The sequence below is a fragment of the Peromyscus leucopus genome, chromosome 15 (genome assembly GCF_004664715.2).
Source record: "Peromyscus leucopus breed LL Stock chromosome 15, UCI_PerLeu_2.1, whole genome shotgun sequence".
NCBI lineage: Eukaryota > Metazoa > Chordata > Mammalia > Rodentia > Cricetidae > Peromyscus > Peromyscus leucopus.
In genome coordinates, this window is record NC_051076.1 from 42,435,366 (window position 1) to 42,449,763 (window position 14,398).

Genomic DNA, 14,398 nt, shown 5'->3' on the forward strand with positions numbered 1-14,398 from the left:
GTCTAATTGACTACAATATACTTTTGCAAATATCTATTCTCATCATTTTATCTAAAACCTTCTTTTCAATATTCAAATAGACTGTACGACCAGCATGGTCTATCTATCCCCATGCCTGTAATTTTTGTTGTTGTGTTTGGTCAAGGTATTACTGTGTATCCCTGGCTCAGCTGGTATACACTATAGAGATTGCCATGCTGCAGTATACAAAGCATGAGTATAGTCTTTGCTCTGAATGAGAACAGAGGCAATGCAGGGTGTGGAAGCTCAAAGCAACTGAATCTTGACAGCCTCATTGAGTGTACTTCTCCATTGGAGGAAAAAAATGACTTGAATTGGAAAAGATCTGGACAAAAGAATGATATAAACATAGTGTAAACATCACAAAGAAGGGAAATACCCAATATTTTTCCTATTTCTCTCATTATTTGTTATAACAAGCAACTATTAGTCACCTCTTAGTAGCTAACACAGACACAGACAGACAGACAGACAGACACACACACACACAAAGTTTGATTGAAAAAATCAGAAAATAATTATAAGTTCTACTTATGCCACCAGGAAGAATAGTTATAAAATAAGTAAAGATCAAAAAAAATAAAAAAAATAACCTAACATGAAAAGTGGAAAATTATGATAAATATTAGGAAAAATTTAAACCCATATATAGTTGTTATAGATGATGGATGTTTTATTATTACAAATTAAAAACTGACAAAAATGCCTCCATTATGTACACACAATCACTTCTGTTGCCAAAAATGGAAACAAAGAATATGTCTGCACCAAAAACTCAGAGAAGCACTGTGTCAATTTACATATATATATATATATATATATATATATATATATATATATATCCATTATAGCGTTATCTGCAACAGCATGTGTGTTTTATTTTTTTGGGGGGGTGGCTTAGAGACTGTATAATCAACATTATAATATTACACCCTGTAAACAAGGGAATTCAATCATTCATGATATCAAGGATGAACAAGGAAGTCATTTTTCATAGTAAAAGCCACCAACTACTAACTGATAAACGCTGCGCAATGATATTCACATATATATATATATATATATATATATATATATATATATACATATATATATATATACTAAAAGACAAATTGAATATAGAATCCAATGAAACAAAAAAGTTATTTTTAAGGGAAATATTGATGGAACCCAAAAGTTGTTAACATTAGGGATGAGTGAATATATAGATGCAATGAACAGCATGAAAAATGCATTTAATACTAGATCATACACTGGAAGTTTGAAAGGAAATGAATAACTCCATGAAAATATACCTAAAAACAGCTCTATACAAAGGAGAAGGCCTGGATTTGAAAAAGAGCAATAAGGGGCTTATGGAAAGTTTGAAAGTAAGGAAATGTTTAGGGAAAAATGATGTAATAATATTATAATCCCAAACAATAAAATAAATCATTTTTTAAAAGTATGGTCTGTGATCTGAGTAGATACCAAGATGGTCATGTCGAGTAAATGGAGTATATAAAAATTTCACAAGTCATAGCAGACATACATTTTAAGCACATTAACACTGAGCTATATCCAAAGTTTTTCACAACTTATCTTTACTTTAGAATATTGATTAATTATCTTTAATTTGTACATGCCCAATAATACAACCAGACTTTGAATTTATAATCCTCCTGTTTCAACATCTTGAATACCTTGGATAAGTCTTGCTTTATTTTAGCACTCTAAAACTTTGTTTATTGTTTAGTTATAGAAAGTAAACCAATAGAAAAATCACTAAATTATACTCTCAACATATAAACAATGCTTCTTAAGAGTGGTTTTCGTGTTTGATTCTATAAGTGGATTCAAATATTAATTTAAGATATGTATTAGGTACTTGTCATTGCAACAAAAAGATTGACGGAGGCAGTTTAAGGAAGGAGCGGTTATTTTGGCTCACACTTTGATTGGATAGTCTGTCTTCACAGAGAAGTCAATGGGAAAGCATCTTGCAAAAGCTGGCAGCATGTCATCCTCAGTCAAGAAGCAGAGTAATGAAATCAAGTCCTCAGTCTGCATTTAGTTTTTAATTCCAATTATAACCAACCCCAGCCTGTGGAATGGTGCTTGTCATATTGAGAGCTAGTCTTTTCTCCCCAATTAAGTTAATTCAGATAATCCAGTACACACACACACACACACACACACACACACACACACACACACACACACACAGAGAGGGGGGGGACCCATATACCCCTATTTGATTAAATGATATTTCTAAATCCCATAGAGTTGACAGAGAATATCAATCCTCACAGTGTGTAATTTAAGAGTTTGAGGCATATGCAAAATTTCTCAACTCTGCCTACCGCAATCTAAATATGAATCATGAAAAACACTTTTGAACTGAGTTAACTTTAGCATACACTGTGTGTTTTTTCTGGATTTTTTTAAACTATAAGCACTAAATATTGTTCTTTATTAAAGTAATTACTATTCTATTATAACATATAAAGCCATAGAAGAAAAATATATATCAATATTTCAAGATAATAACAATTATGTTATTCTTGTACCGTTAATTAAATTCTATCAAATAATTCAGTTTTATTCATTGAATAATTTTAAAACTTAATGTAGAAAAAACATTTCTCAGAAAGCATGTGTATAATCAAATTTAGGTTTTTGGTTAAATTCCCTCCCTAGAAAAACTTTAATTTTATTTTCTCATTAATGTCCCTGTTAAAACTTTGATCATTATCAGGGTATTTCAAAATAAAGATTATATTAGTAAAATTGTGTGTCAGTTAATTCAGTTGAGTTGAGGTTTTAAAAAGTAATAGCCAATTATAGTCTTTTGTTTGACATTACAATGAAGTTTTTTTTTTTTTTTGAGAAATACAAGTTTATATCAATGTATTAACCACACTTATATGGAATATTATTGAGCTACACAGCAGTTTGGGCCTCTATTTGGAAATTTAGAGTTGCATTAATGAGCTCCAACTCACATATATTTCATAATTATAGGAGATAAGTACAACAAATTGCTGTATTTCATTTTCTAGAATGCAGCTCATAGTTAGCACTAATTGATGAACTCTATGTATTTTTCAAAAATTCACATGGATAAAATTGGCATGATCGTGCAGTTTTAGTTGCATTTTTGTTGACGTCTGGTAATCTCACTTGAGTTATTTTTTAACAGTACATTGCTTTTTAAATTCTGTGAATTGAAAGGCAAACGCATTCAACATTTATTCAAGAAATAAAATGCCTAACACATGGCACTCTGAATGCACAGAATATAACCAAACAAAGAAACTGTGCATTTTGTTATTCTAATACCAGCTTATATATTATGATAAAATATAATATAAAATTATACATGAAGGTAATGAATGGAAACTTTAGGGATTTAGTAAATGGATTAAATTTAGTTTCTATAGAATATAACAACCCTCTGTATTCAATTATTTACTTCAATACATTGATTTTATTATTTGTGCTCCATCATAGTTTTTTAATGTGTATGTGTGTGTGTGTGTGTGTGTGTGTGTGTGTGTGTGCGCGCGCGCGCCTAGGGACTAGATATATCTTGGAGTGGCTTCCTTAAAGTAGTTTCTTGCTGTGGGATGGTCTGTATGTCAAATTGCTCTGATTGGTCAATAAATAAAACACTGATTGCCCAGTGGCCAGGCAGGAAGTAGGTGGGACAAGGAGAGAGGAGAATTCTGGGAAGCAGAAGGCTGAGGCAGAGAGACACTGCAGCCACTGCCATGACCAGCAGCATGTAAAGACACCGGTAAGCCACCAGACACGTGGCAAGGTATAGATTTATGGAAATGGATTAATTTAAGATAAAAGAACAGTTAGCAAGAAGCCTGCCACGGCCATACAGTTGGTAAGCAATATAAGTCTCTGTGTTTACTGGGTTGGGTCTGAGCGGCTGTAGGACTGGCGGGTGACAAAGATTTGTCCTGACTGTGGGCAAGGCAGGAAAACTCTAGCTACAGTTTCTTGTCATTTTTATTTATGTTTGGATATTCTTGAATATGTCTCACCACCTCGTTTGTCCATATTTACCATGTTTACTCTGTCATTTATACATTGTTATATGTACTATCATACACAAGAAAGTGGGATATATTTTTAACCCATGTAGGGACCCGCTTTAGAGTATTTGTACTTTAAATATCTGTCTTCTTGGGCACATGTGAACATGTTTTTTTTTTTTTTCCTTTTATTTTATTTTACAATACCATTCAGTTCTACATATCAGCCACAGATTCCCTTGTTCTCCCCCCTCCTGCCCCCCTCCCCTTTCCCCCAGCACACTCCCCATTCCTACTTCCTCCAGGTCAAAGCCTCCCCTGAGGACTGAGATCAACCTGGTAGACTCAGTCCAGGCAGGTCCAGTCCCCTCCTCCCAGACTGAGCCAAGAATCCCTGCATAAGCCCCAGGTTTCAAACAGCCAACTCATGCAATGAGCACAGGACCCGGTACCACTGCCTGGTTGCCTCCCAAACAGATCAAGCCAATCAGCTGTCTCACCTATTCAGAGGACCTGATCCAGTTGGGGGCCCCTCAGCCTTTGGTTCATAGTTCATGTGTTTCCATTCGTTTGGCTATTTGTCCATGTGCTTTATCAAACTTTGGTTTCAACTATTCTCGCTCATATAAACCCTCCTCTTTCTCGCTAATTAGACTCCTGGCGCTCCACCCAGGGCCTAGCCGTGAATCTCTGCATCCAGATTCCTCCATCTTTGGATGGGCTTTCTGGCACATACTTGGCCACAAAGCATACTCAACAGATACAAAACAATTGGAATAACCTCCTGTGTTCTATCAGACCGCCATGGTTTAAAGTTAGATTTCAACAACAACAAAAAATACAGAAAACCTACAATCTCATGGGAACTGAATAATGCTCAATTGAATCACCAATGGGTTAAGGAAGAAACAAAGAAAGAAATTAAAGACTTCCTAGAGATCAACGAAAATGAAGACACCACATCCCCAAACGTATGGGACACTATGAAAGCAGTGCTAAGAGGGAAATTCATAGCACTAAATGCCCACAGAAAGAAGTTGGAGAAATCTCACACTAGTGACTTAACAGTACACCTGAAAGCTCTAGAACATCTTTGTGCTTCATTGCAGCTTGAGCACAACACAGTGGCATAAACCTTCAGAGTATCCCAGAATACAGTTCACCCTGCTTCAGACGTTATTATTCACTTCAAATTACAATGTCCTCTAAAAATCAATAGCATTGAGGACAGAGTTAAGTCCAGAAAGCCTCTTTCTCAGTCCCCATTGCCCCTCACTCTTGCACAATTAATAAATTTCTGTGTCTGAGCTCACAGACATGCTATTGTGATCTGGCACATGAATTATTTCCAGATTTTTTATAGTTTAATGATAAGAAATGTTTTCATTCATAACCTCTTCATTCATCTTCCTCATCATACTTTATTTCTTTTCCATTATATAAGGCTTAACTTCTGCCAATCTTCAGCCTCTGGGCAGACACTTGGAACTTCAGGAGCTTTCATGGTTAGTGGAAGAAGGGAATAGTCAGATGCCCACCCAATCAAGGTAAGAGTGTCAGCTTCCAGACAAAAAGTTACTTCTTCCTCTCTTTCAGAGCAGTTCCTCAATTCCTCATTCCTCATCAGAACCTCTTCTCTCTGGGCTTCATTTCTACTACACAGCCAGACTATGAACTATGTTGAGTCTTATCTTTCCAACAACTCTTGTGTAGGCAAAGTCTAAAATACTTTTAATATGCAGTTACATGCTACATTAAAACATATGCTGTTTGTTCCTTTAAGAGAAAAAGTCTATGGGGAAATAGTCGTTATTTTTAGTCATGAGGTGTGTGTAGCATGAATCTTAAAAGTTCTTATTAATAAAATCAAACCCGAGGCCAGTTATTGGGGTCAATGCTGGTAGATCAGAGAGACAGGACAAGCCATAGCTACCTCACCTCACTGGATCCTCAGCTGGTCTTGTCTCCTCAGACTGGAGGCCTCTGAATCTTCATCCAGAATGGGTCTCAGCTGAATTGCTGCTCAAAAGCCTGAATGCTTAACTACCCAAATGCTTAACCAGCCAAATGATTAACCAGGCCCAATGCTTCTAGTTTCTGGTCCTCACGCCTTGTATACCTTTCTGCTTTCTACCACCACTCCCTGGGATTAAAAGCTTGCTTTCTGGGATTAAAGGCATGATGAGTCACCATGCCTGACTGTATCCTTGAACACCTGGATTTCTGCCTCTGGAATGCTAGGATTAAAGGCATGTGCTACTACTGCCTATCCTTTATGTTTAATATTGTGGCTGCTCTGTCTCTGACCCCAGATAAGTTTATTAGCATGCATGATATTTGGGGGAATACAATACCACCGGTATGAGTGAATATTTTTTACTTACGTGTGTTAAAATCTCAGCTATATATTTCTACTTTTAATGAATAAAAAGTCAATAACTATATAATATACATACACCCATGCTTTCTCTATTGGAAATTATAGCTTAACATATTGTTTTCACTATTAAAATTGATTTCTGGTAAAGTCTATTTCTCTTCAGTATTGTCAAGTAAATATTTAACAATATCCTACTTAATGCTTTTCCACATTATCAAAGATATCTGAAATTGTAGTGGTTATATGTTAGTCTATACAGTCTAAATATTGCTTATATGCTCAGTTTCTCAACATATGCTCCACAGTTAGAGGCTGACTTCTAAATTGTAAATTATCAGCATAAATTATGTAAAATTGCATTTTATTATTTTTATCTACAGAAAAAATTCCTAATCCTTATACTAGAGACACTAAACCTACATATGTCAGAACATTCCATATTTTTTGGTAATCCTTCTGCTAAATATATTTCAATATTATCCAAGATTATCTTTAATGTGTGTCCGTGCGTGCGTGCTCACGTGCGCGCACCAGTATTCATGCTCATATTTCCCCAAATATCAAAATGATTACCTTTCAACTTACAGGCACATAGGCATGCACAAATTCATTTTCATTTCATAGAACTATGGTTTTTATACTTAATAATTTCTTCCTGTATTAAGTATGACATGTGAGATATGAGATGACAAAATATTCTTTGTATTCATTTTGTGCCCATTCTTGTTCAGTTATTAATACTATTGCCCTTAGCCAAACACAATAATGTGATTATCTTAATATTGTGTAGAAATGCCACTAAAAGGGTATAATCAAAAACCCACCCCTCAAAACCTCATTCTCTATTTCTCCTTTCTTGATTTTTTATATCTTTTGATTGTTTATCTACATCACTTTTTATTTCATAAGTTTTGATAGTCAAACTTACTAAGTACAAAGCCAAATGACTTTGGTGAGCAGATAGCATTGTTCTACTAATTCTACATTAGGGTATATTTTTGTCTTTCAGAAACTTATTCCAAATACTTGTGTATTCTAACTCCACTTTTAAATACCTTAGACAAGAACTCTTCATGATTTTATTTTTGCTCTAACTCACTTTCATCATAATAGAACATCTTGCTATATTTAAAAAACATAGCATGAGGAACAATTGCAAATATAATCTATATGATTTTTAAGGTTAATCTTACATGCACCATCCCAAGAAGTGTCTCTGAACAATACTGAACTTCAAAATAAATAAATTTTAATTATATTTCCTCATTAAAAAAGAAAAAAAAAAACTCTGACCTACTTATCAATTGAAAATTCTGCATCGGTCTGCATATAATTGTACCTTATAATTAAAAGCAATTGATAAAATTAAACACAATTTTTGTAACAATCATTTAAATCACTGGTCCAAGAAATAGCCAGAGAGATATCATAGAAATGGGATAAACAAAGGAAAGGGGCAATGTTAGTGTTATTTTATGCTTACCTTGATGGCAGTGGATGCAATTTGGATATGGTGGAGTCTGCGAAGAGTACTGTCCCTGTCAATGAAATAGGAAGCAGCCAACTGATGTAGGGTCTCCAGGGTGACAGACGAACTATTGGTGCTTGTATCACTTCCTTCAGATCTTTTGCTCAGCTTCCGCTTGTCCACAAAAATTGTGAGTGACTCCTCTCCTGTATTAATGATATGAAAACGATTGTATTTCCCAGTTAAAGTACGTTCTATACTTATGTCCAAGAATGAATGCCTATAAACTCCTGTGAAGAAAAATGAGTGAAAACCATAAAATTTAATGAAGTTTTAAAAATGCTTGTAATTTTCCTACCTAAGTACCTAGAAGTACCCCAGATATGTAAGGCTTTGGATATATATTTAGTAAATTTTAAATATCAAGATGTTAAAGGATAATGTCATTAAACTACCTGACTTAGTGAATACTTTTGGACCACAAAGTGAAGTCTAATAAAATATTAAGTGAAGTTTTGTAGCACTGCATTAAACCATATATTTTACCATGGGAACAGCATATCAATCAAGGTGGAAACAAGAAAACCTAAGTAGTATTCTGGTATACATTTGAAATGAATAGAATGTATATTTTATGCAAGTACATATTCATTAGCAACACATTCACAAGTTCCCTTCCCATTATGTATTAAAATATGGTGCATTAATTGGCACTATGTAAATCACTAAACTCAATGGGAAGTCATAGAAACCGATAAAGATGATGGACAGTGAGACAAGACTTATGGTGAGTTACTGGGAAGCTTTGTTTTCCAAAGATCAAATAGGAATAAAAAACACCCATACTATCTAAGTTGGATGTGAAGAACTTGTTCTTCTCAGACTTTGCCAGCATTGCATATTTATCTAACAAATAATTGCCAAATTTGCTTCATGTTCTCCCTCAGGAACCCAAGTGTTATGGCGGCACTGTGCCCACTTAAAAACTGAAAGAGTGTGCCTAGGATAGGCCAAATAAATCATCCACAAGAGCAGTATATATCCCCTGTCTATCTGAAAGATGGTATATATTATATAATAGAGTAGCTCATGTGATCATCTAATGATATGAACCCATAGACCTCTGCAAGACAGTCAATTCACATTTACATTGTAATAAACTGTTAATAAAAATTATACATATACAAAACACTAAATGATTGAAATGATTTAAAATAATTTTTGAGATTTTAATATAATTATAGCATACCCCCTTTCCTTTTCTCTCTCAAAGCTTAAGGGAAAATATTTAGTTTTTAATATTTTACTATGATAAATTATGTAGAATGCATTCTAATTTTTTTCTAGAAAACCTTTCTGATACCACAGTTTAAAGGATAGAGCTATGACAGTTCACAGAGAAATGATTATGCTGATAAACATATGTGATCTAGTTCACGGAAGTGTGCAAGCTATATGAATCTAATACAAAATGAGTGATGAAAAAAGTAAACCTATATTAAATAAAGAAAAGTATTTAAAAGAGTAATTTTCAACTGTAAAAAATATAGGTAAGTCTCAAAGCAGCTTCCTTGAGATAAGAGATAGGAAATACACTAACAACTATCAAAACACATTTTTCCCCCAAAGGGGAAAAATGCATGGACAATTGACGTAATAAATAAAAAATTAATCAAAATTAGGAGCCATAAAAATAATTATTTTATGACATTGTTTAAGTATAGGGTTTTGGTTTCTTGGTAATAAGATACTTTAAACACAAAGCTCACTGAGCTGACAAAAATGATTTCATTTAGCACAAATGATTCTGCTAAAATTTTGAAGATGAAAATTAAAGAGTTGTTGAATTGTTTCCAGTGAGTATGAAAGAAAAATGATGGAGCTCTCAACAAGAAAGACAAATAATGCACTAGAGAAAACCAGGGCCTTTTTCTGATTAACATTAGAGCCATGGAAGTGCTGAGTGTGACAGCACTTTCCTATAAACCTACTACTTAAGAAGGAAAGGCATGGATGGGGTCAGGAACCACGATCTTTGTCAGCGCAATACAGTGATTTTGTGTCCTGTTTGTGCTGCATAAAAATCTGTCTCAACACACAAACACACACACACACAAAGATAAATACACAAACCCAGACACATACAAAAATACAATGACAAAGCAAATACAAAATAAAGAAAACTGGGTTGATATTTTCAGCAAAACATAAATAAATAAAATGATTAATGCTATTGTACTAGTGTGAAATTCAGAAAAGAATCAATAAAAAATAGTAATGAATTACAGAAATTATGCATAAATAAACTATATAAAAATACTAAATAAATGGAGAAGACATTGGTGTAGGATTATTACAAATCATTTTTTCATGAAAGTCCACCACTGAAAAGGGGAAAATAATTTGAAACTTATAAAAACAATTCTAAAACTCAGAAAAACAGACTTTATAAAACAGTCCTAAAACTCAGAAATAGACTTTAATAGGCAAAATGGTTATTTTTCCCAAATATCCCTATTCATTAGTAAATAATAAATTAATGCATAATTCTAATGTAAACTTATTTAAAAAACAGAAAAAGTCATATTTTGTATCCCAGAACTGGCTATATCAATTCTAAATTATAGATGAAAATTATTAACTAAAGATTACTAAGTATACTTTTCTGAGACTTATAGCCTCACAATATGAAGGTGTCATCATAAGTGAATATGTATTATAAATCTATCAAAATAAAGTAATTTAGTATTAATTCAAGGCTGTGGCTGTGAATTGAGGTTATGTGCACATATGAGTACAGGTGCCCACAAAATCCAGGAGAGGACATCAGATCCTCTGGACTTAGACTTTTAGGTGTTTGAGTCACACAACCAGGAAACTAAGAAATAAACACAGACTTTCTTCAGGAGCTGTACCATCTACTAACTGCTGAGACATTTTCCCAACCTGCTTGCAAGCTTCTTTTTAATGGACCTGTTCAAACATTAATTGAAAGTCACATGTTATGAGAGAAAAGATAATTTAAAAACCAGGAGAGATTCTTTTACCAGATTTTAGAACAGTAGAACAGCATAGGGTTGTTCTGATGTATATGTTCTAGCCACTGAGTTCTAAGCATGGCCTCAATTTAGTAATTGGATGACAAATTATAAATTAAGACTCAATTTTCTTATACACAGAAATTATTTTGGAATAACATTCACATGTAAGAAAAAATATTTGTAGCCAGATTAGTATGTGAGTAAAATATATTAGGAATTGTAAAATTGCTGCCTTATTAATGTGTTTCATTCACCAAAATTATTTTCATATTGTTTTGTTTATTTTTGAGATCATAATTTAAATACAACATTTATCCCTTCGCTTTCCTCCCTTTCAACTCTACTATATACTCCACCTTCAAGTTTATGGCCTATTTTTCACTGTTATTGCATGTATCTATCCATCTATCTATCTATCTATCTATCTATCTATCTATCTATCTATTTTTCTATCTATCTATTCACATATATTCCTAAATATAACAGATTGAATCATATAATGTTTAGAAAAACAAACAAAAATTCTTTTAAGCAAAAGCATTTTTAGTAATGTAAGTTTTTTATGAATAATGCCTGCCTTTCTACTTTTCTTTTAATAAATTCTTTAGCTCTGTCCTAGAGTTGGTGCCCATATGCAGAATATACTTTCTCTAAATTTGTATTTCTAAGATTTTTTTCTGTCATCGCTTTTCAGGTGAAAAGAAAATCTATACTATTGACTACTTTCTCATAAAATTCCAATCATCTTTTACTCTAGACGGCAGAAACAGCATACACTTTTAAAACTTTACTAATGTTCACTGATTTAAGACTATTTACCAAATATTCTGTCCCACACAAAATTAAAATAACACATAGCAAGACACAGTAATTGCTGTTTTAGATAGAATGGCTCAAAATATGCTAATGTGAGTGATGACATACAGAATAGTGTACATTTAAAAAGAGATGAGCACAAGGAAATGTGGACCAGAAATGAAAAAGCAAGAAGAATATACATTTTCCATCTAAGGAAGAGTTAATAAATTCCTTTACTTTTATTACATTATTGTATATAATCACAAATATTTGTGTTTTCTTCTAACCTGAAAAAAATCAATAAATACTTCATAAAATAAGCATAAATTATGAATATTGCACATATTAGTATACTTATATGTTTAGTAATTCTACTCTTTATTCAAATTTGGACCATTTAAATGAGAAATTATAAAGACAATATGATATATTGAGTGGTACATGAATAATTTTGCTATCACATATGCTGGGTAAATTCTTATCCTTTACTGTCCTCTCCTTGCTGATCTTGATATGTTATTAAACTTGCATAAATTGTTAGTGCCCTTGGTTTCAAATGAGAGGTAATAGCTTCTTTCAATTCCTTAGGAACGTTAAACGATGTAATTCTCTACCGCCCTTGGCAGAGAAAAAATGAATATAATAAATATTAGTTTATTCTCTTTTTCACCTTAGTTTTATTGTACTTCATGATGAAAACCTTATATTTTCATATTAAGTTCATATTACTGATTGTTTTACTACAGGAATCTAGACTCAATCATTTTTATTACCTCGGGTATTTTTATTATCAAAATGTTTAGGGTGTTTAAAAATAGTGGTGGGTTTTTAATAGTCTGATAAAGATGACCCACTTACAAGTTACTTGTCTTTTCTTCATAATAGGATATTAATTCATGTATGTAAAAGACCTCCCTTAAGTCAAATATGAGAACCAGCTTAGATCTCAATGTAAGTTGCTATACTTTTCTAAATCTGTACTAATTTATTGTTTATAATATTCCAAGCATCTATTTGATGTTATCCAGCTTATGCTAAAAATCATTTAGTATGTTACATTTCCAATAACCATCAATCTTTATAGAGAATAAACAATTTTTTTCTTCCTAAGACAAGTGTTTTTAATTTTTTTTTTTTTTGGTTTTTCGATACAGGGTTTTTCTGTGTAGCTTTGTGCCTTTCCTGAAACTCAATTGGTAGCCCAGACTGGCCTAGAACTCACAGAGATCCACCTGGCTCTGCCTCCCGAATGCTGGGATTAAAAGCTTAAAAATATGAACAACTACCAAGATTTATCAATTTTTATGTTACTCAAATCATTTGAGATACTTATACAAAGACGTGAGAAAGAAGGCTACATCCTCAATTTAAAAATTTCTCACAAGTATCCAATTATACAAATGTTTTAGAAATATATATTTAATCCTGCTGCTATCCATAAGCAAGATGAGTGGTAAAGGACAGTCACATATTGAAAATATGGCTTGTGCTTTTGGAAGTGATACACCAGTGTCCCAAGTCTGCTAGAACATGAAAAGCATAAATGATTGCAGATAGAAAAAGATCTTAATTTTCCATGTGGAAACCATGCACCTGTCTCTGGCAACTGAAATTCTGTGACAGTTTTTGGACATTAAAAACCCATTTTGAACATTCTTTCATGGAGAATGTGAAACACAGAAAAATAAAACAAAACCATATCACAACTTTGATATTATAGCAATGATTAGCTGAAAGCTTTATACATTTCTGAAACATGGATTTTTTTAGCTGTTTTTATTTTCCTGTCTTGATAGACAGATCAGCTCTGTTAACTCCAACAGAAAAAAAAATTAAAGACCTTTGATTCTATTTGCTTTTCACTTGGTTTGTGCCAATTTTCATTTATATATATATATATATATATATATATATATATATATATATATATATATAATTTTTGGTAGTAGAAGTAATATTCTTAAAAATTTAGGACAGACACTAACAGAATAAAAATTACAGGAAATGTCTGGAGAAATGGCTAAATGATTAAGAGCACTTGCTGCTCTTGTAAGGACATGTGTTCAGTTCCCAGAACCCACATGGCAACTTACAATCTTTCTTAATTCCAGCTTCAGAAATCTAACACCCTCTTTTAGCTTCCATAGGTACCAGGTAAGCGTACATGTTGGTAAAATACTCATATACCTGAAATATGAGCACAGCAATTGATTTTTTTGGTGCTAAAAAGCCATCCATGAAAACACACTTACAAATAACAGTGTATGGATTGAACAGGCTATATTTAGGAATATATATACACACATGAAATAATAAAGTGAAAAATGAGGTCATAAATTTGAAGGAGTATAGGGAGGGGTATGTGGTAGGGTTTAGTGGGAGGAAAGAAAAAGGAGAAATTTTGTAATTATAATCTGACATTTAAAAAAATCCTTCATTACATGAATCCTAGGTTTAAATCAATAAGAATAATTCAACACATTGTATTTTACTATGCAATAATTTATTATTTTAGTGGTGACAAATAACCACATGTGGATCACTGACACATTGCTGAGATCTATAAGCGGCATATGAAAGTAATCTGTTACTTATGTTATTGAAAGGGAAAGCATTGATCAACAGATATAAAGTGAACCAGGTGTGTGTCATCATGCAGTGC

The 14,398-nt window shown here is 32.8% G+C and overlaps 1 protein-coding gene across 3 annotated transcripts in view; it reads right to left on the minus strand.

The window, feature by feature from the left end:
* Positions 1-14,398, minus strand: part of Brinp3 (BMP/retinoic acid inducible neural specific 3) — a 372,112-nt gene that overhangs the window by 158,921 nt on the left and 198,793 nt on the right. For all 3 annotated transcript variants that reach the window (XM_028874720.2, XM_028874721.2, XM_028874722.2), the window contains exon 4: positions 7,913-8,103. In XM_028874720.2, coding sequence (XP_028730553.1) covers positions 7,913-8,103 — 191 coding nt within the window. The remainder of the gene's footprint in view (positions 1-7,912; positions 8,104-14,398) is intronic.